General features: G+C 33.1%; 2 protein-coding genes and 1 pseudogene across 2 annotated transcripts; all 3 read left to right on the forward strand.

Annotated features, from left to right (window-relative positions):
• The first annotated feature begins 506 nt into the window (after positions 1-506).
• On the forward strand, positions 507-2,094 carry LOC120173515 (probable magnesium transporter NIPA9). The gene is made up of 5 exons (XM_039180658.1): positions 507-671; positions 934-1,032; positions 1,168-1,297; positions 1,395-1,557; positions 1,722-2,094. The coding sequence occupies exons 1-5, from the start codon at positions 561-563 to the stop codon at positions 1,939-1,941; spliced, it is 723 nt and encodes a 240-aa protein (XP_039036589.1). The 5' UTR covers positions 507-560; the 3' UTR covers positions 1,942-2,094.
• Positions 2,095-11,529: 9,435 nt separating this feature from the next.
• Positions 11,530-13,072, forward strand: LOC120173525 (protein IQ-DOMAIN 1-like). The gene is made up of 5 exons (XM_039180662.1): positions 11,530-11,604; positions 11,680-11,919; positions 12,018-12,245; positions 12,326-12,439; positions 12,517-13,072. The coding sequence occupies exons 1-5, from the start codon at positions 11,539-11,541 to the stop codon at positions 13,033-13,035; spliced, it is 1,167 nt and encodes a 388-aa protein (XP_039036593.1). The 5' UTR covers positions 11,530-11,538; the 3' UTR covers positions 13,036-13,072.
• Positions 13,073-14,627: 1,555 nt separating this feature from the next.
• On the forward strand, positions 14,628-18,170 carry LOC120173521 (annotated as a pseudogene).
• Positions 18,171-26,925: the final 8,755 nt, after the last annotated feature.

Raw genomic sequence — 26,925 nt, forward strand, 5'->3', positions numbered from 1 at the left:
TAATATATAAAAATATATTATAAGTAGGAAATAATTCAAAATAGTCTGAAATTGTTACTTATAAATTTGAATAGTTTACTTATTGGTTTTTTTAATAATTTTCAAGCTTCTTATAAATTATCATTTTTAACAATTTATATTCATACAGTTACATAAATAATTATTAGATGATAGACATATTATTCCAAATTATAATAAAACATTATAATTATATAAATTTAATTTTAGATTAAGAGATTATCATTAGAAATTTTAAATTTGAATAAGAGTAAACCATGATTTATTGTTAAATGATTTATTTTTTTGAAATAAACATAATTTTATATTTATCTTAGAGTAATAAAAAATTAAATTAATTTTTAATTCGAGATGATGAGACGGAACTAACAAACGACAACCTTTGACAAAATGGCAAACCCGGGGGTTAGCGTAAGGCAACAAACTCCAACCAGCTGCTTCTCCTCCCACAAAATCCCAGTCTTTAGGTGAAAAAGGACAAACCCCAAAAGAGATCTTCCCCAGATTTCAACAACAGAGATACCGAGGAGGAAGAAGAATAAATGTGGGAATCCATCTGTTTAACATTGGCAGCCACTGCCGGTAATAACATTGGCAAAGTTCTACAAAAGAAGGGCACCGTTATTCTCCCTCCTCTCTCCTTAAAGCTCAAGGTCTCTCTCTCTCTCGTTTCTGGGTATCTTCCTTTTTACATATTCTTCAATGATTCATATTGCCATTGAACTTTTTTAAGCCACATTGATATTGGGTTTGGTCTGAAATTTTTCAATATGTGAAACTTTTTGGGATATTGGCTTCAGATCAGGCCTGAAATAGACATTTTCCAAGATGTTACCTTTTAGATAGAAGAATAAAGGAATTGCATTTGGTTGGAGTGGTTTTGATATTGACTGGTTTTGTAATTTTTTTATGTAGGTGATAAGAGCATATGCTGTTAATAAATCATGGGCGATTGGGTTTCTGATCGATATATCTGGTGCCTTGTTGATGCTGAGAGCGTTATCTATGGCTCCGGTGAATTTGATTTTCTTTAATTTTGCAATAGACCAAATTTGTTGTTTCTTTGTAGCGTGACCAATGCTTGCCTGCAAAGGGATTGATAGTGTAAAATTTGTGTATTCTTTATGTTTTTTACTAAGTGTTGTTCAGGTATCCGTCGTTCAACCGGTATCCGGCTGCGGGCTTGCCATTCTTTCGATCTTTTCGCACTTCTATCTACAAGAAGTCATGAATGTTATTGACTGGATGGGGATTACATTAGCTGGCATTGGCACCATAGGTAATTCAAGTTTTCCTGGTTCTCGATTTAGTTTAAAAGCCTTCCCCCCATTGACATCATGTTACTACCTTTACATTGAGCCTGTAACATACTCTTTTTACACCTTTCGGGCAGACTCGTGGCCTAAAGCACGGTAGAGCGATTGTGATATCCACATGTGCTGCTGTGGCATCGATCGTGACAGGCATACTGGCTGGTATGCTCGCATTGCGTGAACGGTTGCCTTCACCAGTTTCTCGTCTTTCACTTCTGCTCGGATGGTAAGTAGTGCACAATGTACCTTTTCTACACATTTTGTACAATAATACCGTAGTCCTAGATTTGTTGCTTCCGTTGTCATGTCTTGCATACCGTAGGAGATTTATGCACCGAAATGCTTCTTTTTGTTCCCATGAAATCTCTGTTGAAAATTTTCCGGTTGCAGGTTATTTATCATGATGGGAGTGCTATTGCTTGTGAGTTCAACGAGACTGATGCGGCACCTTCCATGGCCGTTGCAGAACTTAATACCTTGTGGAATGGATCGGAATTTCTGTCTAAGGAGAACAGGGTCCCATCGAGTCAAGGATCCTAGCCCGGCTGCTGTCATTCCAGCAGCCACATTGCACCATCTGATATCAGCACCGGCTAAGGCGAAGGCGTAACCAAAGAAAGCTAAGGATCACTGTATATTCATACATTATACGCCGATCCTCCGAGTAACTTTCGAGTGTCTATTTGTTTGACGTTATAAAGTGTGAAATTTGTAAAATAAAACTATTCTAAACTACCATAGTCCAATATACTTGGTTTCTTGCTGTTGCTCCATAGCATTGCTGTCGTCACTGATCATTTTGGTCGGGTACATATCGTTTCGATCTTAATCTGAGATCGGATTCGTTTTAGTTAAAATTTTGGTGTTCCGGTGATTATATGACATTGACCATGGCGATGTTGAATACCATTTTCATGACCGGGAAAACTATCAAAAAGTCAATTACGTTGCTAGCCATCCAGCATGATTGAAAACGATATTTTCCATTTATTGCAACCACCGACGCTTCCTAATTATTATCTTCTTTATGTGTTTTTTTGTTTTGGGAAAATATATATTTTGGTCTCTGAATCTGGTTTTAATGTTTAATTTGGTACCTAAAATTTTTTTTATACATAAATTTAGCTTCTTAATTCAAATTGGTACATAAATTTATCTTTTTGTTCTAAATTGGTTATGGTAACACCAAATTGAACCATGAAACCAACTTCAGATATCAAGCTGAACAATGAAGTCCAAGTACTTAAATTGATAAAAGACTTTGATGATAAGAAGATTGTTCTGATTGGTGAGCGACGAGGTTATATGTCTAATGTGATATCAGCCTTGGTAGTTGAGAAAATGATTTGGAAGGGAGTCGTAGCATACCTTGCTTATATTTTAGATTTAAGAAAGTCTGCTTTTGGGATTGAACAGATTCGTATCATGAGGGACTTTCTAGATGTCTTTCTGGAAGAGTTATCGGGTGTTCCACCTAACAGAGAGATAGAGTTTGGAATCGAATTTTATGCGAGTATCGCACCAATGTCCATGGCCCCTTACCACATGGCACCTAAAGAGTTGAGGGAGCTCAAAGTTTAGTTACAGGAGTTGTTGGACCGAGTTTTTATTCAGCCTAGTAATTCTTCGTGGGGAGTTCCCCTGCTCTTTGTTAAGAAAAAATGATGGTACATTGCATTTGTGCATAGATTATCGAAAGCTTGATAAGCTGACGATTAATAATAAATACCCATTGTGCATTGATTATTTTTTTGCTCAATTATGTGGTGCATCTGTTTTCTCTAATTCGATCTTCATTCCAGTTATTATCAGCTTAAGGTTAAAGATTCTGATGTTCCGAAGATAACTTTTCATACTCGATATGGTAATTATAAGTTCTTAGTGATGCCATTAGAGTTGACCAATGCCTCTGCTACTTTCATGGATATGATAAACCATGTATTCCAACTATATCTGGAGTAGTTTTTCATTGTATTTATCGACGGTATCTTGATGTACTAGAAGTATGAGGTTAAGCATGTTGAGCATTTGAGTGTTGTTTTTCATACTTTGAGGGATAAACAACTTTATGAGAAGTTCAATAAGTGTGAATTCTAGTTTAGCGAGGTAATGTTCTTGGGTAACATTATTTATGTTAAGGGTGTTTCCATTGATCCGAAAAAGATTGAGGTCATTCTGAACAGGAAACAACCTAAGAGTGTGGTTGAGATTCATAGTTTTCTGGGTCTGACAGGTTATTACCGGAGATTTTTAGAGGCGTTTTTTTATTGCAGCTACTTTGACAAAACTTCTAAGGAAGAATGTACATTTTGTTTGGGGTAAGGCTCAGTAGTCGAGTTTTGAATAGTGGAAATCGGTTTTGACTCAAGCTTCGGTTTTGATCCAACCCAAGTCTAGGAAGGATTATACAGTTTATAGTGATGCTTTGTATATTGGTTTGGGTTCTATTCTGATGTAAGATGGTAGAGTTGTGGCTTATGCGTCTCCTCAATTAAAGTTGCATAAGTGTAACTACCCTACTAATGACTTGGAGTTAGCTGCAGTGGTCTTTGCGTTAAAAATTTAGAGGCACTGCCTTTATGGGGAGAAGTATCATATCTTTACCGATCATAAAAGTATGAAATATTTGTTGACTCGGAAGGGTTTTCATTTGAGGTAACGTTGATGGTTAGAGTTTCTGAAAGACTATGATTTCAAGATTGAGTGTCATCTTGAAAAGGTCAATGTAGTTGTCGATGCATTGAGTCTTAGAGTGACTATTGATTTGAGGGTGATGTTCGCTAGTATGAGCTTTTATGACGATGATACCTTATTAACTGAGCTACGAGTTAAGCCTACTTTGGCAACTGAGATTAAGTCAGATAAATCTCTCGACTCATCCTTATTTTGGCTTGCAAAATGAGCTGAACAAGGTTCTGATTTTGAGTATACCTTTGACGAGGATGGTGTATTATGTTTCTTAGGACATTACTGTGTTTTGAATGATCCTGAGTTACGACCTGCTATTCTACGGGAAGCTCATGATGGTCCCTATTCGATGCATCTTGGTGTTAAGATGTATCGAAATCTCATAGAGATGTATTATTGGTCTGGTTTGAAAAGAGATGTCATTGAGTATGTGGCTAAGTGTTTGACTTGTCAGCAAGTGAATGCTGAGAATTAATTTATGTCTAGTTTATTTCAACCCATTCAGATTCTCGACTGGAAATAGGAGCGAGTAACTATGGATTTTGTCAGTGGATTGCCTTTGACACGGTCCAAGAAGGATTCTGTATGGGTTATCATTGATTGTCTCACCAAATCTGCTTACTTTATTTCGGTTCGGACTAACCATACTTTAGACAGATTGACTCAGCTACATATTTATGAGATTGTTCATCTTCATAGGGTTCTCTTGTCTATTATTTCTGATTGAGATCCAAGGTTTACGTCTCGATTTTGGAAGACTCTTCATGAGGCCTACGTACTACCCGCAGTCTGATGGTCAATCTGAGTGGGTTATTCAGATTCTGGAGGATATGTTGAGAAGGTATATTATTGATTTATGGGGCAGTTGGGAGGATCATTTTTCTTTGGTTGAGTTTGCCTACATCAATTATCAGACTCGTATTCAGATGGCACTGTATGAGGCTTTGTATGATCGCAGGTGTTATACATTGTTATGTTGGACATAGTTATATGAGAGGAGAGTTGCGGGACTCGATAGTTATATGAGAGGAGAGTTGTGGGACTCAATCTTATTCAGGAGACTGAGAGTACAATTAGATAGATCCAAGACAGGCTAAAAATTGCTTTTGATAAGCAAAATTCTTATGTTGATCTGAATAGATGAGATATTAAGTTCAGTGTTGGTGACATGGTATTTCTGAAAATATCTTCATAGAAGAAGGTTCTCAGGTTTGGCCGTAAAGGCAAGTTGAGTCCAAGGTTTATTGGACCTTATCAGATTATGCATCGAGTTGGTCCCGTTGCTTATCACCTTGAGTTACCGCCTGAGCTTGAGCGCATTCATGATGTCTTTTATGTCTCTATGTTGAGGCGCTAATGTTCTAATCCATCTCATATTATTTCTATTGAGGATATTGAGCTAAGACCTTATATGAGTTATGAGGAGGAGTCGAAACATATTCTTGCCCATGAGGATCGAGTATTGAGAAACCGTCTTATACCGATGGTTAAGATTTTATGGAGTAACCATAGTCTTTCAAAAGCCACCTGGAAGACTCAAAAGTCTAAGGAGGAGCAGTTTCCTTATCTTTTTCCACCAATTAAAATTTCGAGGCCAAAATTTTCTTAAGGGGAGAGTTGTAACGTCTCGATTTTGGGCTTAACTGAAATATTTTTGAACTATTGGGCATATTTAAAATTTCTCGTTATTTCAATGGTTATTTCTACAATTTACCCGAAATTAGAGTAATGAGAAAACCCCCACACTTCCTTTATCTCATTTTCCTCTCAAACCATACTTCCTCAATTATTTTCTCTTTTTTCTCTCCCAGCTAATCTTGTGCCTTTTCTCCAATTGGTCTCTGTTTTAGCAGTCGTGTGTCTCACCGTCGGCACCCTTGTCTTCATCTCATTATCGTCGTTCGCCTGGTACCCTCCATTCGTCGCTTGTCATTGCAGTTAGCATTAGGTGAGAGAGTTTAGTCTCTGGTTTTTAAGAAAACACAGTTCCGTCACTCTCCCCCGCATTTTGACCTTGATAAATTGTTCCATGTACTTTATTTTATTTTTTTAGAAAATTTCACATATAAATGGTCGTGCGCGTGTGGGGGAAACTGGTTGTTAAAATTGGTTGAACCAGTTACTACTAGACCGAATCAACTAAATCAGTCGTTCTTTGACCTGACCCTAAACTCAACCCATTGACTATTGATCATTGGCAGTTAACCGTTGACTTTGATCGTTGATTGCTAACTTTGATTGTTGACTTTGACCCATTGACTTTTTTCGAAGAACATATCTTTATGTTTTTGGACATTTTAAGTCTATTTTCACTGTTCGTTTTGCCAAATTCTGACCCAAAAGGCATATTTTATTCCATTTATCGCTTAAAGTCATAATCGTGTTAAGTGAATTATGGGATTTTAGACTCACTTTTCGGTATTATTTTCTGAATGTACTCTCGTGTCTCCAAATCACTCTCTAGTGGACCCTGATCACTCTAGTCCTACTCAATTGGATTCTGATCGTTCGTCTCGAGATACAATAAGTATTAGATGTGTGATTTTATAGTATAATTATGTTTAGTTGTTTGGCATACTGATTCATGAAATAGTATTATTTTAGGTTCCCATTTTGAAGGACCTAGTATTACTGATCGCGGGATGCGTAAGGCTTAGTGGATATTGATTATCTTCTATTTGTGTGTTCTATAAATCTGTTTGATATTTTCGTTGTATTATTTTATTATGTTATATGTTTTGTTTGAAAGAATGTTCATCGCTATTATAATTATCTGAGACATATCGGATTTATGAATAATGTTGCATCACTCATGATCCATATATTATTCATTTAAGGTTCTGCATGGGACTTTGTTCTCCGTCCTGATTCCTGTTAGGACTTCGTTCCCCATTATGTTTTTATTTGGGATCCTCTTCGGAAGATTATATCCTCATTCCTAATTACCACTACATTTTTATTATGTTGAATAGTATAAAATATGTTATTTGTTTTACTTTAGAGGAAAAGCTGAGATTTATAGCTCACTTTTTAGTTTCTGTCTTTTTAGATTATTCAGACCTTTAGGACTACGACCAGTACTTGGAGGATCATTAGTAGCTTGTTTTACTATCATTCACTATATGAATATTTTCAGACTTTTGTTATTCATTTTCAGTTGATATTATATATGTTATGGGGAATTATGGGTATTAAATTATTTTATATGTTTTAGATTTTAAACTCATAAAATATTGTTTATACTGTGAACTCTTACTATTTATGAATTTTCATGATTTACTGGCAATGCATTCTATAATATGAAATTTTCTTGATTCATGTTTAATCAAAACTTTGTTGTGGTCTTCAAGATTCGGTCGTTACGTTCAGGTTAGATCTAGGGGTTACAATTCTCATCATCTCGTTCTTTGATTGAGTCTAGAGCTTTCTAGGTTTGATTATTCGACAAGAGCAACATTCATTCATCCGCTGCCGTATCTCTATCACATTGTACTATTATATGAAATGTTTTATATATTGTTATCTTTGATGATTGAAGAACAAGTGATAATTAATGAAAATGCCCATTGTATATACATTGAGAATCCTTCATATAGTTGACATTCCATAGAGGTGAAGTATTAGTAGCTCCATTGAGTACATAGTAGAGTGTTTATGGTATTATTGTACTCTTAGGAATACAATACATAGTAGTGTGATAATGATATTATGATATTCCTGATTATTGGTACATTGATACAATGTTAATGGTATCTGTAAAGTGATTGACACTAAAAGTGTATACTCAGTTATTCACATACCTTACATTCTTATTTATATACCTTGAGTTATGGCATAAAGAAATTTTAAAAAGTGCAGATTATGAAAAATAAGTCAAAAAGTTAAAAACTTTCCATTTAATATAAGAGATTTAGCATAAAATGTTATATATATGACTTGATGATTTTAGGTACCTTTGAATTGGAAATAACTTAGTATAAGTTTGTTTTATATATTCATATACTTTCATATGATATGTTTTGTATTTTTATTATATGATTTATTTTATATCATTGATATATTTTATTGTGTATTATTTGATTATGTCTCATTAAGTGTATACTTAACGTGCGATGATTTTCACACATAGATAAAAAGTAAAGGTCGGAGTAAGGAGTGATAGGCATCTTATCTATCGAGAAACACAACTATAGTATCAATAATGGCATCTATCTGATTTATTCGATTGTACCAGTTGACATGTATAAGTCATTAGTATTTGATATAAGCTTTACTCAAACATAAGTTGTAATAAGTTATCAGCTAGCTTATGTTAGTAATAATAGTTATAAAGAAACAAATTTTTATAAGGAAGTTTCATATGACATATCTGACTCGTGTTCGATTATAGATACAGAATGAAGGTGTTACAATATGTACATAACGTCAATAATCATGATACTACAATCACATCTGCAACATACATCACAACTATAACTTAATATCACAGTAAACCATGAGACAACAAATAGATCTTTATGATCATAATTGCAACACAATAACGAGATTTAAGATCATCATGATATTATAATTTAAAAAGAATAAATATTTTAAGAAACAAATCATGCAATAATATCCGAGTACACCTTTACCTTTAATAAGCTGACCAATATGAGCTAATTAAGTGGTCAAAGCAGTCATTGTAAGAAAAGAAAAAATACTCACCGTCCATGGCCTTGACCCTTTTAGTTATGGAACAATTTCCTTTTAGTCCTTTCGAAAACATAGACATTTAATTCAAATCCTTTTAGCCCTTAAATGAATTTTTTTACCCCTCCCAAAACGAATTATTTAAACCCTTTTAACATATTTTTTGTTGCCTTTAATTCCTAAAAAACTTTATTATCATTTAATTCATAAAAAATTTGATTCTCATGTTGTTACATATGCTTCAGTCTCATGCGGGGATAAGGGGCTCTATGAGAATGGGAAAATTTCCTTTTAGGCCACTAAGTTTTAAAACTAAGGAAACGGTAAAATTGTCTTTCAGCCCCCACAATTTTCAGACTTTAATTTAATCCTATTAAAATTTATATAATGTTAAACGAAGACCATGATGAAATTACATTTTGGTATTTCAAGATTTTATATTTGACTTTACCCCCTAATTTTGATAGCTTCTGCCTTCATGTTGATTGATAAATTGTTACTTTTCAATTAAAAATTTTGAATGATGAATCTAAAATATAGAGTACGATTTTGTAGACCTACGATGCAATTAATCTAAGGGGTTGTTTGTTTACTTCAGAATGATTAAACATTGAATGATTCAAATACTGAATGATTCAGAGGCTCTGTATGAATTAGCTCTGAGGGGCTGTTTGTTTACTTCAGAATGATTAAGCGCTGAATGATTCAAATGATGAATGTTTCAGAGGCTCTGTATGAATTAGCTATGAATGTGACATGTTGTTCGATAATGACTCTGAATCATTCAATATACTTATGTGCTAAATCATTCAGCACTGTTTTGCTGAATCAGCCAACACTGAATCATTCAGAGGTACGAAACAAACGCGTAGAATGCTGAGCGGTTCAACATTCAACGTTGATGGTTCCATTAGGAGGCAAACAAACAAACCCTAAAAAAATACTATTTAGTAAATAGTAATCATGTATGGACTTTTAATCTAAATCCAATAAATTTCAACGGATTTTATAAGGTCTAATTATTTTTATTTTTAAAAAGATCAGGTCAAATCGAGTTATTTTAATAATAAAATCAAGTAAAATTCGGGTTTAGAATAAAAATATATGACCTGATTAGATAATTAGATGTGAGCGTTTGATTGAGTCGAGTCAAAAAATTTCGAGTTATTCGAGTTGATGAGTTCTATTTTACAACTCGAACTTGATTTGAAATTTTTTCGAGTAGAGTCGAGCTGATTTTTCGAGTTTATGTTTAAATTTAATTGTAAATATTTATAATATAATAATATTATTTGATTCTAATTTAAGTGACTTTCAATAATCATATATACAATACAAATATATTTTTATTCATATTTTTTCATATGTAATATACATATATCATTCAAAATTCAAGGACTTGAGTACTAAAAATTTTGAGTTATTCGAGTTACATTTTACAACTCGATTTGAATTTAAATTTTTTTCGATTCGTGTCAACTTTTTTCGAGTCAAATCGAGTTAAAAATTTTATTTTTCCCGAATCGAGTTTTACTCATCCCTATCGATAATAATAATAATATAATTGACATTTATATATTTAGAGATGATTGTCAGAATAAATTGTTATCTATATTTTCTTTCAATTAAGTCTATAATATCTAATAAAAATAAAAATTATATATATTTGTCTCGAACCGAATCGAGTGTATATTTTTATTTTAATAATTAGAGAATAATTTGGGTCAAATAAAATTTATTTAAACTCAAATCAAATTGAATAACATATAAAAAGTATTATACTTAAATTAAATAAAGATAAATAAAAAATTCAATTTGACTTCGACCCATTATCGTACCTAGTAGTAACTTCGTTTAATAGACACTGTTTTAGCGGAACAAGAAAACCAAACCAGATCTCCAAGGCACCGAGTGGAGAGATCCTTTGTCGGCTAACTTCTTTGTCTTTTCTATTTTCCAACTTTTCACACGCTATAAAACAAAAAGGAACGTACCTTTTCATGACACAAATGGGTGAAATACACTATAAGTCACTCAAATATTAATTTAATTACAACCAAGTCAATATTTCCTTTTAAAAGTTACAATTTATTCATACAATTAAATATCATTATAAACATGTCATTCAATTATTAAAATTAAAACAAGTGTATAATATGATTGGTATAATAAAAATTTTACTCTCAAAACATATTATATCAATTTGATATTGTCAGATCAAATGAGACTATTAAATCAAAATTATAATTGAATATTATACTATAAAACAAAAATAAGTTATTGATAAATTATTATTGTACCAAGAAAGTAAAAAGAACATAAAATAATATTTTTGAAAGGTGAAAGAGTAAGTCGATAGAATTTTTAAATACGAATGATTAAATTGATTAAATTATTTTAAATTAAGATCAAATTGAAAAATACATAAATCTTTGTTATTAAAATAATTATTATATCAGATCACATCATTATTTAGTCTAATATTTAATTACTAGTGATATGTTGATAACGATATTTCAATTGAACGATTAAATTATAACTTTTAGAAAATAAGTGATCAATTTGTAACTAAATTAATAATTGAACGGTCTGAGAATGTATTATACCCGACAAGAATTGCCCTAAAAAACCAAGTGGAAGAACTGTGGGACCAACAATCCCGAATTTCGTAAAAACAAAGTTCCAAATTCAAAGGTCACTCCTTTGAGCGGGATTCATCTGTTCCCTTTGGTTTGAATTTAAAAAATTATTAGAACAAAACACCATCACATCGTACCTTGTAGTAAACCAGTACTGTTCTTTGTAGGTCTGGGGAAAAATATTTATTTCAATGGGTGGTTCCGGGAAATGGGTGAAATCTCTTATCGGCCCCAAGAAGAATGAAAAAGATGACCAAGTTAGCTTTGTTTTGCTGTGGATTCATTAATGGAACCTTACTGTTTTATAGATTTATGTGTGTGTTTTTTTGCAGGTGAGTGGGAAGAGTAAGAAATGGAAGCTATGGAAGAGTTTTTCTGGGGAAATGGAGTCTTCATGGAAAAGTTCTAAAGGAAAGTTCAGAGCTGATAATGGAGGATCTGAGTCTTCACCTAGATCTGATGCTTTAAGTGCTGCAATGGCTGCTGTTGTTCGAGCTCCTCCTAAAGATTTCAGGGTCGTGCGTCAAGAATGGGCTGCTATCCGCATCCAAACTGCTTTTCGTGGCTTCTTGGTACGTTTTCCCCTTGTTTGGTGTCCGAGAAAATGAAGGAAAGTTTCTGGGTTGTTGTTCTTCATGCTTAATGATCGTTTAAGACGTTGTTTTTGTAGGCGCGAAGGGCTCTGAAGGCTCTGAAGGGAATCGTGAGGATCCAAGCCTTCGTTCGTGGTCGACAGGTGAGGAAACAGGCAGCCGTTACGCTGCGGTGCATGCAGGCTCTGGTTCGAGTCCAGGCTCGAGTCAGGGCTCGACGTGTGCGTATGTCCATCGAGGGTCAGGCGGTTCAGAACCTGCTCCATGAACACCACAATAAGGCCGATCCCTTGAAACAAGCCGAGGTACACCACTAACCGAGAATTCCGTTATATATATTAACTCAAATTCTAATTGGTAATATGAAAATCGAAATGTTTCTTAGGATGGCTGGTGTGACAGCAAAGGAACATTGGACGATGTTAAAACCAATCTACAATCGAGACAGGAAGGTGCATTCAAGCGAGAACGAGCACTTGCTTATTCTCTTGCACAAAAGGTATCTGATTTCGATTAATTTTGCATAGGCGTATTGATTGTTTTCGAATGTAATCAAAACTTTATTCGACATTACAGCAATGGAGATCGAGTCAGGATTCAGTTTCATATCTCAAAAATCAAGTGTTTGACAAGAACAGTTGGGGATGGAGTTGGCTGGAACGATGGATGGCAGCTCGACCATGGGAGTCCAGACTGATGGAACAATCACAATCCGACCCTTCCGTGCCAACTCCACCACCGAAATATTGTTCGGACACACAGAAAACTATAAGTCCGTCCGAACAATGTTTGGTGAAAGTCAGAAAGAACAATGTCACCACTAGGATATCAGCAAAGCCTCCCCATATTGGACAAGCTACTAGATCATCATCAAGTCCGAGTTCTGAATTCCGATTTGAAGAGAGCTCTGCTTCGTCTTCGGACAAAACCGAGAAGACCAGCAACCGCAGTCCGAGCTATATGAACTTGACGGAGTCTACAAAGGCAAAACAAAGAGCAGCAAACCATGCCTTGAGGAGAATGCACATGCAGTCCATGGATGAGTTCCAGTTTAAAAGATCAGGTGGTTTCTACGATGGGGATTCAAAAAAGTAGTGTTGGATCGGATCCTACATTCCATATGTCTCGACCGCTGTATCCGCCTACAACTACAATATTGGATAAAAGCTCAATGTAATGTAATTTATGTGAACCCTTGTTGTTCATCTCTTAGTGAGATGTAGCAAACAACTTATTGTTTTGTATCTAAGTTGAGGGAAATTCATCATGCATTTATATTATTTACTTGTAAGAATATAAACTATATCTAGAGACTTTCGTGAGGTATATCGAATTAGGTTCGAGTTAAATTCATATAAATTGTTAATGCTACGTGTATTAAGGGATGGAGTGAAGAAATGTTAAGATGTGATCATACATTTTTAAAATTTTAAATCTTATAGATTTTAATATTGATGATCTAACTTTGCATTGCCTAAATTTCTAATATTACTTAAGTTCCTACACTTAACATAAAATCTTGTTTCTATGTCTGTCCACACTCGTATTTACTGAAAATTTAATTGGATTAAATTAGATGCGAATTAGATTCCCGAAAGCTATTAACATTATAATTTATAAGTTCACTGAACTTTGCTCGAAATATGAACTTTATTCTACATTAATGGCGTTTAATTTTATCAGATCAAGTCCTCGGATCAGGTAAAGGTGTTATAGTCTGTATTTATGACTTAAATTGTGATCGTCATATCATACAAATTGTTTATTTAGAGGTTACGAATTTTATGCCATCATTTTTTATCGTTTGAGAGAACGTCATAAATAATCATTATTATACAATGTAAAATTAATTTTATTAAAAGAGTTATCTATAAAATTGATTATTTTCGTTTATGTTTTGTTCATTTTTTCATCGATTTCAAAAAATAGAACGTTTAATTTTTTTTATCTAATTAAGATATATCACTAAAGATTTATTTGTGTTAGACATTTAACGAGTTGTTAACATGATACACTAATAAAATAATTTTATTTTATTTTAACCCTGTCGTTCTTGTTGTTATTGATGTTCTCATCGCAAGATGACTCGCTTGAGACCATATCAAAGTTAAGATCCAACATGTTTCTTTTCTTATTTTTCTCTTGAAACAAACAAACCAAAGTAAAAAAAAAAAAAACAATGTAGAGACAAAACTTAGACAGAAAACATAATAAAAATGGATAAATTGAAATTTTATCCTAAAACTATTTTGGATTTATGAAAAGATCAATAATTAGTATTTTATTTGAAATTTGGTTGAGATAAAATTAAACCATTCTGTTAATATTTCATGTCAATAATTCGTTAAATATTTAACATTAGTTAACCTTTAATGATTATATCTTAATTAATTAAAAATGAAAATAGTCAAATATTATGTTTTTTTAAAACCATTCTATTAATATGTCATGTCAACAACCCTTATTAAAATTATGTTCGAAGAGCGACAATAGATTCGAGTCGATATTGATTTTAAAATCTTTAAAGTTGAAGGAAAATTTTTGAAAGGGTCAAATAAGAAAAAAACAGAGTTGAAAGGGCAAACATGTCAATTCATGTAGCATACCTGCTACTGTTACCATAACTTGAAGGCAAAACCAAATTCCATATTTCCCTCCGAATATCCCCCCCCCTTTTTTTAAAAAAATTTCTTGCTAACCAAACACGCTCATGACCGATAGAAAGATCAGACTTGTTTTGGATTTCGTAGAAGGCGATGGCTTGGAGACGGTTGATCACTCAGGTTTCTTTTCCTCCCTCTTTTAAGATTTCCCCCGCCCCCCTTTTCTTTGTAGGTATTAGTATATCTTTTAAGATTCTTCGCTTCGTTCAATATATTGGATTTTTTATGATATGTTCTGAAATGCGGGGATTATGGAAAACTAATCTTGAATATCATAAGTTTGCAATAAACATTTTATTCCGAGCTAGGTATTAGTACAGCAGGTGATTGAAATTTGAAATATTCTATTTTAGTTTCCATTGGACCTGATTAAGATATTCATTCGCTTATGCTGAGCAGGAGTTCATATATTGTGTGTGTTATTCTTGGTTATTAAAGCAGTAGTTTACATGTTAAACTGGGATTCGACTGTTTGTTATTTAGATATACAAGTGAGCTTAATCGTCATCGAACAGGTTTCAAGGCAGCAATCAGAGTTGGGACAATTTGGAAGCTTGTTTAGTAGAACTCATCTTTCTGGTATTTCTGTTTCTATCATTGTCTTCATAGTTTTTTATGATTAATTTTCAACTAAATATTTGACTTTCCTTTTCATCGTTAGCTTTCCTTTTTCTCAACTCAAAAATCACTTTGCCTAAGCTGAAATCTCGTTGGAGTGCAGTTACTGGACTTCTGAGTGACCAACAAAGGTTTACGTCAGGCTATGTAGGCAATTTAGCTCGCAGGGTCCGAGGTGCATATGAAGCTAGTGAAGCTGTTCTCTTACGAGAGCTTTACCATAAAAATTATCCTGAAGCAGTGATAAGGCTATTTGAAACTCAGCCATCATTACATTCTAACCGTTCTGCACTTTTCGAATATGTTAAAGCATTAGTCAAAGTTGACAGGCTTGATGAAAGTGAGTTGCTTAAGACATTACAAAAAGGTGAGTGGCCTTGCAATCGTGAATCTTTAATCTCTGTTATTATTAGGCCATTTCTTTCTGAACCAGTTCCTCTCTTTGCCTTTCTGATTTTTGATACTAAGAGATTGTGTAAAATTACAGGTTTATCTAATTCAGCGAGGGAGGAAGAGAGTAAAGCTGGACTTTCAGCTTTGCAAAATGTGGGAAAATATACAAACAATGGTCTCCTAGGAACGGCTAGTTCTCCTATCCACATGGTATCATCAGAATCAGGGAACTTTAAAGATCAATGGTGGCGTACTTTTCGTAGTCTTGCACTTTGCTTCTTGTTGATTTCTGGTATTGGTGCACTTATTGAGGATAGAGGGATCAGTATAGGTAGAAATGATAAAAACTTGTCACTTAAAGATTCTACCTTTACTGATCCCTCTATCCTCAATAAGTGCACCAATACCAGAAATCTCCTATCCACATGGTATCATCAGAATCAGGGAACTTTAAAGATCAATGGTGGCGTACTTTTCGTAGTCTTGCACTTTGCTTCTTGTTGATTTCTGGTATTGGTGCACTTATGAGGATAGAGGGATCAGTAAAGGTAGAATCTTTAAGTGACAAGTTTTTATCATTTCTACCTGGGCATGTCTTTTTCTGAATTATAACTGACTATATCCTTGATTTAGGACTTGGTCTACATGAAGAGGTGCAAGTTGTGGAATCGAACACAAAATTTAATGTTGTCAAAGGCATTGATGAGGCGAAGGCAGAGTTAGAAGAAATTGTCCACTACCTTCGAGATCCTAAAGTAAATGCCTTTTGGATTTGTACCTTTGCCTCCCTCCCTCCCTCTCTCTCTCTCTCTCTCCCCTAAACTCGTTTTCCCTTCTTGCAGCGTTTCACTTGTCTTGGTGGCAAGCTTCCAAAAGGTGTCTTGCTTGTTGGTCCACCTTGCACAGGGAAAACTATGTTAGCAAGAGCTATTGCTGGAGAGGCCGGGTACCGTTCTTCTCTTGCAGTGGCAGTGAGTTTGAAGAGATGTTTGTTGGTGTTGGAGCTCGAAGAGTGAGAGATCTTTTCGCTGCTGCAAAGAAGAGATCACCATGTATTATATTTATTGATGAGATAGATGCCATAGGTGGAAGCCGTAATCCAAAGGACCAGCAATATATGAGGATGACATTGAATCAATTGCTCGTTGAATTGGATGGATTTAAACAGAATGGAGGAGTTATTGTAATCGCAGCGACTAATTTTCCAGAATAGTTGGATAAGGCACTGGTGAGACCTGGACGATTTGACCGTAGCATTGCTGTTCCTTATCCAGATGTTGAAGGACGGAGGCAGATTATGAAATCTCACATGTCAAAGGTATTCTGTTGACAGCGAGAAGTTCATTTCTAGGAGTTTGAGCCTAAGTTGACAATTTTAGGTCACTGACTCACCAGATTTGTGTCAAATCTTCTGGTGGACTGTGCTTCGCAGGCCCCATTGGAGCATGTGTCATAAAATTTAGCTCGATGTTAGCTTTTCAAACATGCTTCTAATTAATATTTTTGCTCTTTTACATGTTCCTTCAGTTGCATTGACATTCTGTTTGATTTTTCACATTAGATTTACGTTACATCACATTAAAAATCGGTTTTGGTGATATGAGGTTTAAATAATTGTGCGCAGCCATGCGTGTTTGAGTTTGACCAATCATTCTTGTTCATTACAGATCTTGAAGGCCGAGGATGTTGATTTAATGATCATCGCAAGAGGTACTCCTGGATTCTCTGTTGCTGATCTGGCAAATTTGGTCAATGTTTCTGCTGTAAAGGCTGCAATGGATGGTGCCAAAGCGGTTACAATGGCTGATCTGGAGTAAGCAAAGGACAAGTTCATATCGGGAAGTGAACATAAGTCGGCTGTCATTTCTGACGAGTCACGAAAAATTACAGCTTTCCATGAAGCTGGGCATGCCCTTGTTGCCATGTATACTGATGGAGCACTTCCCGTTCACAATGCAACAATAGTCCCTCGAGGAATGGCGCTTGGCATGGTGGCCCAGTTGCCTGACAAGGATCAAACAAGCTTCTCCCGGAAGCAGATGCTTGCAAGGCTGGATGTTGCTATGGGGGGCGCGGGTTGCAGAAGGGCTTATCTTAGGGGAAAATGAAGTTACTTCTGGTGCACAGTCTGATCTCGAGAATGCAACTTCGCTAGCTAGAACTATGGTTACAAGGTATGACATGAGTAAAGAAGTGGGGCTTGTTACTCATTTCTACGATGACAACAGTAGGAGCCTGAGCACCGAGACTAGACTTTTTATCGAGAAAGAAGTGAAGTATTTACTGGAAAGGGCTCATAATAACGCAAAAACCATACTCACCGCCCACCGGAAAGAACACCATGCACTTGTTAATGCATTGCTTGAGCATGAGACACTCACAGGAAGCCAGATTAAAGCTATGCTTTCCCAGGTCAAGTCACAGCGGCAGCCAGAAGAAAATGGTCGATAAATGATTGAACCACAAAACGGACCTCAGTCCAAGCCAGCGTCCCTAAGTCAAAGTGCAGCGGCCGCTGCAGCTAAAGGCAAAGGTGTTGCCCTCGTCGGATCTTAGCATGCAACGAGCTGGTAGGGTCGGATCGTTGAACTGAATTTCTGCATATACACATTATCCTACAACCTTGTGTGTGACTATGGACTGAGAGAGAATAATCAGTGATGTCGCCATGGAAGTAGCGGTTGCTTTTTGTATCTGGAGAAATATATGCTGAGATACCTTGTGAATTTGAGGAGATTGATATCTGCTTAGATTCTTAAATGGTTTAGATCGTTAAACGGATTGTTAAATGTTAAAATATACAACAATCAGTATTTCGGTAAATATCAATATTCAAATCTTGTTAATAACCTTATTTCTCGGATAGTATGCAAGTACCAAGGTTAGTTTTTAAGGTACATGTGGTTAACAATATAATTATTGTCCATTTGTCACGTGACCTATGGGGGTTTGGTTTTCTTTCGTTTTGCTCTTTTCTTTTATTGGAGTTTCCAAAGATGCAAATGGTCCAACCCCATAAATGGGAGTGGGATTTGATTATTAGAAATAATAAATAAAAGAAATATGTTTTAACTAAAAAAATATGAAATTATCTGACAAAATTCCAACTGCCCCGGCCTAAGCAGACCAAGGTAACACAGAAAGCACGTGCACTCGAATTTACTCTCTCTCGCCATCATGGGATGCACTTGACTCTTATTAATTATAGTTATCATGTGTCACATTGACAACTCTCATCTTTCTCCTCTTTTTCCTACATTTTATTATTAAGAAAAAAAATACTATTTTGATATCTTTTAAATCTAATTATTAATATATAATTTGTTCATCGATTAATTTATACAGGATATTATAAAAGTTTATTAATAGATGATTCTTTCAAGATAATTTATTTTATTCAAAACATCCAAATTTCAACTTAGATTTTTTTTTAAAGAATTGTGACTCATCTTATTGAGGTAACTAGTTGTTTATAATTTTGATATTTATTTTAGTGTTAGTTTATGTCTTAATTTAAATCACTAACTTCGTTAAGGGTATATCTAGGAAAACTGTTGAATAATTAGGTGCGAATATAATTACACGTATATGTTTTTATTAGTTTCGGACAAGTATAATGTAGTATTTGTTTAAAGATAATTCCTAACATTTAATATTGAAAGCTCACAATTTTGGTATTCTTGATACTCAAACTCGGGACCTCAAGGAATAACAAATATTCATTTACTATATGTTCGCTTGATTTGCGCACATAAGTATATTTGTATAATCATTATAATTAATTTATGTTGAACTGAATGTAATTGAATTATTTTAAGGGTTCATTTATTTCACAAAAAGCATATTTTGAAAAATAAATTTCGTAAAATGAATTTTATTTTCAGAAAATATTTTCTGGAAATCATTTTACAGTGTTTGGATGATATTGTGTAAATCGTTTTCCACAAGTTAATAAAATTTTACAAATAATTTGTTAAAAAATAAAATACAATAAATAATAATATTATTATTTTTAAAATGTTATAATAGTTTATTTAATATTATTTATGTCAATATTATTATTAAAATGTTATATATAATTTTAAAAATAAAATATTAAGATTATTATATTTTATTAAAATAGTAATATTATAAATCATATTAACTATTTATTAAAATAAGAATAATATATTACATTTTAAGGAGTATATTTTAAGTATTTAATAATTTAACAATATTATTTTTATGAAATTAATAAATTAATTATATATTATTAAAATAAAAGTATAATATTATATAGTATATTAATATAATTATAGTATTAAAAATATAATATTATATTATTAAAAATATCAATAAATATAATTTAATAATTAATATTTTTATTAAAATGATATTAAATAATATATTAACAATAAATATATAAAATAATAATATTTTGAATGTTTATACTTGAAGTGAAAAGTTCTTAAAAATAACTTATGGAAACTCAGATTGTAAATTATTTTCCAGAAAATAAAAAGAATTGACGAGAAATATGATTTACATTGATCATCGATTTTCGCCAACCAAATAATAAAAAATGAAAAAATATTTTTTTAGAAAATCAATCACGTGGAAACAAAAAAAATCCTAATTATATTCTTTGATTGCAAATAGTGAAAAACTAAGTAACTACATGTGTAATTAACGATAATGAAACTTTCAAATATTTTTAATTTATTTTTAAATTTAATTACATTGTATATCTTCAAATGATAATTTTTATTAAAAATTTGATATTTAAATTTGTTAATGTTTTAATTTTATCCTTAAATTATAATTTTTATTTTAAATTAGTCTTCGAACTTTTGAATGTTTTAAATTTATTCACAAACTATGACACTCGTTAAATTAATCCCTAAACTTTTAAATATTTCAATCTTATCTTAAACTATCACTTTCATTAGGTATTATAAACTTTATTATGAGAATCTAGGGTGAATATAAAGTAGTATTTATTCATATTTTTTACACCCTGCAAATATAGTTGTTTAAACTCAAGATCTCTAGGAAGAATAATATTCAATTTTGGCTTAATTATAAAATAAGTGTCCAAATTATAGTGCTTTTCACGAATATGTTCCTAAACTATTTTTTGAATGATCCCGATGTCTAACGTTACAAACGTTACCTCTTTAGGTTTAATTTCCTCCGTTAAGTGAAACATCACATTCTGGTAGTTTTAAAAAAATTATTTAAAATTGAAAAAACTAAAATTATATTAAAAACACCTAAATTTCAAAATATCCCTAAAGCTTTGAAAACCTTAATTTAAACCCCTAAATCCATGTTGGCTGTTGATCTTTGCCTTCGACGAAGCTCCACCCGACCTTACCTCCTCTAGGGATAATACCCCTATGAAATCGCGACCGATCGATGGTCAATCAACGTTTTGTACCATGCAGCCCTAGGATGAAAATCACGATCCTATGCGATTCCAACGGCAAAGGACGGCAATTATGACGACGTATAAGTGGAGGCTGATAGGGAGTACGTCGACGGTCGTGATCATGGTCGAAAAGGGTGGCTATGAGGAGTTAGGATTTAGCATTTTTAGGGATATAAGTTTTTTTTATATAATTGAAGAGAAATTAATGTTTTTATAATATTTTTTTTATTTTTTAAAAATAAATAAAATTTAAAATTACTAGAACGTGACATATGCCACTTAACGAAAGAAATTAACGATATTTACGGCCCGAACATCTAAAGTGACAACTAGACACCGAAATCATTCAAAAAACAGTTTAATCTCCTATTCGCGAAAAACAAACTATATTTGACACTTATTTTATAATTAAGTCTTTAATTTTATCACTAAATTTGTTCAATAGATTCGTATTATGAAACAGTCTTTTCAGTTAATTTATTTTATTTATAATATAAAAATAAAAGTATTTAATAAATTTAATATTTCACAATATTTCAACACATAATTATATAACTAAAAGACATAATGCAAACAAATACTCCCAACGTTTAACAATATATACAAATTTGCCCCTATTGTTTTTTTTGGAACATTTGACCCCACAACATTTTATTTTGATTCAAAAGTCACCCCCGTTGGATGGAAACCGTTAGTCAACTGACGGTCAACGCCTCCAGCTGACTAAGCAAGCACATGTGAAAACAAATGATAATGTGGCGTGTCCACGTCACTAATATATGCTAACATGGAATTGACACGTCAGATTTTTTTGTTAAAAAATTAATTTTTATGAGAATTTTGTACCAATAAGAGACAACACATGGCACTCTCCTATTGGTACGGATTGAAAAGAATGAATAAAAGCCTACTTGCGTGGAAGAGGACTCAAACCTGGGGCAAGGGCGTGAAATGGGATACACCTTGCCACCAGGCCAAGCATACTACTCAATTTTTAATGAAACAAAACCTTATTTAACCCATAATAAATGTTCAGTTTAATTAAACAAAATGAAACACACGTTTCAAATATATCATAGGCAGATGAAATGGGGGTGACTACGGGCACTGTCCTTCAATAAATTAAATAATGTTTTAATTTTCTGATTTGTTATCAGTATGGTACAAGTGTACCAAAGAAGCGGAGATGAGCTGAGGAACCTATGGGAACTCAAGAATCAATAATACCAAAGAAGAATAAATGAATTGTCTGATCGAGTGGGTCTTTTAGTTGTGCTGCTTTTTGTTAGGGTATATGTTTGGATTGTGTTATTTTTTGTGTATGGAAAATATCTACCTAACTTGATATGAGATACCTTTTAGCACAAATATCTGCATGTGAACTGTTAAATAGGCAAGGGCCTGCCCTTAAGATTATCACGTTACTTTTCCAGCTTATTCGATTAGGCCAATCCAATTTTGTTGGTTTCTTCAGTTTAAGCAGTGGTTAAATAATCAAATACCTGTGAGCTTCCCACAAGCATGTGAAATGAAGCAAAGGCTGAGGTCAAACTTAAGTATTAAATAAGGAAAACTTTAAACCTGTAAATAGAAAAATTCATTTTGGGTATTCCTCTACGAGCATGTGGTGATGCAGATTTGTGTTCATTGTGCCTTAAGAACATTTTGGAAATAGGAAAATGTCAAGGTAAGTTTTATATATATATATGAAGAAAATAAAATTTTCAAATTAACTTGCAAAGAGAATATAAAACACTAAACTTAGTCATTTGTTTTTAATAAGTAATAGTCAAACACTTAATAATAAACACACATAAACACTTAATCTTTAACAAAACACCTAAAGTTCTATTGCAAGTATAATTACCACAAAGATACATATGACACACACCGTTGAGCAAATACACATTATCTTTTAAAATTCTTTTTCTTTCTTAATTGTTTTAGATTTTTCCTTCAAGCTCTTAATCTTTCGCTTTAATTCATTGTCATTGTCTTCACTTTGCACACTTCCAATCTCTTTCACTTTGTTTTGCACACTTTCACTTTCACTCTCTTCCAACAACACACTATTCATTTGAGCAGTAGAAGTAAGGGAACAACTTGTAATATGTCTTCTAAGTCTTGCATTCTCTTTCGTTAAATTTTGCTAACTATCACGTAATTGTCGTAGTAAGTAATTTTCCCGCTCTGACATGCTACCATCATACCATTCAAAATACCTACAACCGTGCTACAATAAGGGGAAAAACATATTTCGTTATCAATCGATATATGCAATAACACTTTATCGTACATTCATTCTTTATCTCAAGCTAACTAATACAAGGTCATTATAAACATATTCTTACCGGAATATTTGAGTAACCATAATACCTTCTTCCGGGGTTTAAATCGCTCCATGAAATTTCCCTATGTACCAATTTATTGCAATAACACTTTTTTTGTTCACCATCGTACACGAAATCTTATCGAGAATAACTAACGATGGTTGGAGATTTGAACCTGTCCATTAGACAATTTCTACTAAAGCTCAAAACATATAAACAAGATTAATTATTAAATTAAATCAATTCATAAAACAATGTTCATTTCGAATTAAACTAAATAAAAACTAAAATTTATGCATAAAACCCTAAACCTACGAAATAAATAATTTTAAACAAAAGTATGCAACAATGTTCAAGAACTCTGAACAACCTATATTAAGTTAATCGATGGACGAAATAGCCAAGAGGGGGTGAATTGACAATTAAAATTTTGGTGGAAGTTTTTGCAGAAAATAGAAAATATTTGCATAGCAATTTAGAGTGGTTTGACTTTCTCAACCAAAGTCTACGTCCACTACCTTAGCTATCCACACTAAGGATTTTCCAACAAATTCACTAATTTGTTCTTTCTTTTGAGGATAAAGAGTAACCTTACAATTCCCTCAAGAATTATACCCCAAATTCTTGAGAACACTCTCTCCCAAAGATAAGATTACAAATTTTGGCAAACCTACAGAAAAACCTCACAAGGCAAGATGTTTGCACAATCCTAGAAAAAAGAAAGAACACTTAAGAATGAATATAATTGAGTACAAATGGTATTCTTGAAAGCAAAATGAATATTGAATGAAAAATAGGCTTGAATTGCTCAAACTTGATGTTTAAGGCTTTCTCTTTAATTCTCTCTCAATTCTTGTTAATCAATGGCTTCAGAACTTGTTTATATACACATTGGATTGATTCTAGCCGTTGGGAATCATTTGGGTGATGTTAGAGCCGTTGTAGTGTGAAACTCTTAAAAAAGGCTCCTGGGAGCATGGGGGTATCGGTACCCTTCAATGGGTATCGGTACTGCAGTGTAAAATTCAAATATTTCGACCGTTAAATGACTAGGGGTATCGGTACCTCTAAGGGGGTATCGGTACCTCTAAGGGGGTATCAGTACCCATTGGGCATTATGTTTTTCTCGGAGCCAAAATTGGCATTGGGGTATCGGTACCCATTTGGCATTCTGTTTTTCTCGAAGCCAAAATTGACATAGGGGTATCGGTACACCCTATGAGGGGTATCGATACCTCCCTATTTAAAACTTTTTTTGGCTCGATTAAGGCTCGAAATACTTCGTAAAAATTGTTTCAAAAATATTTTAAGATTAAAACACAATTTTACACTTAAGTAAGGATTGAAATTGACATTTGAAAAACTTGGAGTAATATTTTGATATTTGAATAATTTAATCGAATATATAATTTAAAATATAAAATCTTAAAATTCATTAACACTTAATTTGTTATATCGAAACATCAAAATGTTTTCAACAATCTCCCCCTTTTTGATATAACAAAACATTTTAGTAATTTTAAGATTTTCTTTGAAAAATCATTTTTGAAAAATTACTCCCCTTACTCTATTCTCCCCTTTTTGTTAAATCAAAAAGACTATAGAAAACGATTTTAAACAAGAGTTTGAAATTTAAGCCAATTGATATTTAGATAAAACTTAAGCTGCTAATATCATAATCAATAGGAAGATTAGCCATTAGTTCCATAAATCAATATTCATAGAGAATGTACAATGATAATTGGTCATATTCTAAATGATGCAAAAATTAATATAAACCAATATAAACATTAAATTCAAATCAACCAAAATAAAAATATAAGTTCAATCATCAAAATAACCATATCAAACAAATCCAAAAACATCAAACTGTTTTAACAATAATTTATATCTCAACCTAAGAAAACAAAGCAAGAAACGGTCTAATCGTCCATCGGTGGAGCAGGAAGAGATAAATGTGCCCATATATTGGCCACATCACGTGTAAGCGCGTTGACCCTCTCATCCATAGCATCGAAATGTTGATTCATCACTTCGTTGCTAGCAGTTAGATGTGACTCGATGGAGGCAAACCTCATGTCAAGAATCTCCATAAATAATCGGAAGTATGGAGGCATTTGACTCTCTTGCTATGCCGACTAGTTCTCGGGTACGATAACGTCGATATCTTGAAATATATATTGAATTTATGGATCATCATCAGCTGCCGGTGCCGGAGGAGCTTGTGAAGAGCTAGCTCCCGGTGTTTTCTCAGTGGATCGAACCCATTGGTCCTTTTCCTTTTTCCATCCCGATTTCTTTAAAGATGTCAAGTTGATTTCATTTTTAAGAGGCATGGATACATCAATCTGTACCTTAATTTGGGCTTTGATAAACAAATTACTCAGAAGACAGCCGTAAACTAGAGTTTCAACAAGTTTTTTTATTAGGGACAAGGTTTACGGTTTCAACGAGTTCAGTAAAGATAATTTGAGGTAGGTTTATTTTCTTATTTTTCTGTATACAATGTATCCACCAAAGATCTAAAGCTCTCAGAGTGGAGTATTTACCTCCAGATGGTCTAAACCACCAAGAGATAATCAGATGAAAAAAATGATCGTGGTGATCTAACACTCGCACTCGACTAAACTTTGTAAGGAGTACCTACAAGTTCTTTTTCATTATCTAAGCCTCTATTATCTAAACCAAATGTGTTAGCTATATAGTCTGAGTCAATATAAATGAATTAACCTAGAAGATAGGATCAAATTCCTATTATTTCGGTTCGAGCTTCGTTTTGGACACAAACCGCATTGGAATAGAAAATTCGAACAAGTTGTTGGTAAACTACTGGTTCGAGTTGAAAAAGTTTATCAAATTTCCAAGCTTGTAGGGTAGAAAGATATTTAATGTTCATATCTATCATTGCTTGAAGAGAAGGGATACGTTCTTCCTGAATATTATAAGACTCGAAGAGATAAACAAACCTATGGTGGAGATTTTCTAAAAGGTCAGGTTCGTTAAAGCACGAGTTTTGAATAGTCATTTTGAGGTCATCAGGGTTAGGATTTTATGGTTGAATAGGAGGTGGGTTTGGTAGTCGGTTTGAACGACTAGATGATGACCTAGGGCGTTTATGAGACATGATTTAAGAAATCAAAATAGGATAGATACCTGCAATTTTAAAACATATGTATGCAACAATATCAATCCCAAAACTCAAATGAGTCATCAATATTTCAAGGTTCTCTAAATAATATCCTAATGGGCACTTTGGAAAACTGTTTGAAAAATGATGTTTGAAAAATCATAATAAGTATAGTTTTCATGAAAACAACTTAATTAAATCAAAAACAACAATTTAAAAACAAAATCATAATAATTAATTTTTTTTATTTCAAAAATTTCAAAGAATTTGGAAAAATCTCATGTTTTTGATGAAATTGGTTGTAGATTCTTGTTCTAAATCAAAATCTAAGCAATGCCCAATATCTAATTCATCCTAGAACTAATTAAAAATAGTCATAAGTTCAAAAATCAATAAAATAGAGTTTTTAGAAAAGTTACCTTGAAAATTTCAGATTTGAGAAAG

Source organism: Hibiscus syriacus, unplaced genomic scaffold (genome assembly GCF_006381635.1).
Source record: "Hibiscus syriacus cultivar Baekdansim isolate YM2019G1 unplaced genomic scaffold, ASM638163v2 tig00111954_pilon, whole genome shotgun sequence".
NCBI classification, from domain to species: Eukaryota; Viridiplantae; Streptophyta; class Magnoliopsida; order Malvales; family Malvaceae; genus Hibiscus; species Hibiscus syriacus.

Bases quoted from the DNA above. Each gene is read 5' to 3' on its own strand.
- LOC120173515 (XM_039180658.1), top strand. From the start codon at position 561: ATGTGGGAATCCATCTGTTTAACATTGGCAGCCACTGCCGGTAATAAC. The intron at 1,033-1,167 runs GTGAATTTGATT...AGTGTTGTTCAG, and splicing joins GAGCGTTATCTATGGCTCCG to GTATCCGTCGTTCAACCGGT. The intron at 1,298-1,394 runs GTAATTCAAGTT...AACATACTCTTT, and splicing joins AGCTGGCATTGGCACCATAG to TTACACCTTTCGGGCAGACT.
- LOC120173525 (XM_039180662.1), top strand. From the start codon at position 11,539: ATGGGTGGTTCCGGGAAATGGGTGAAATCTCTTATCGGCCCCAAGAAG. The intron at 11,605-11,679 runs GTTAGCTTTGTT...GTTTTTTTGCAG, and splicing joins AGAATGAAAAAGATGACCAA to GTGAGTGGGAAGAGTAAGAA. The intron at 12,440-12,516 runs GTATCTGATTTC...TCGACATTACAG, and splicing joins CTTATTCTCTTGCACAAAAG to CAATGGAGATCGAGTCAGGA.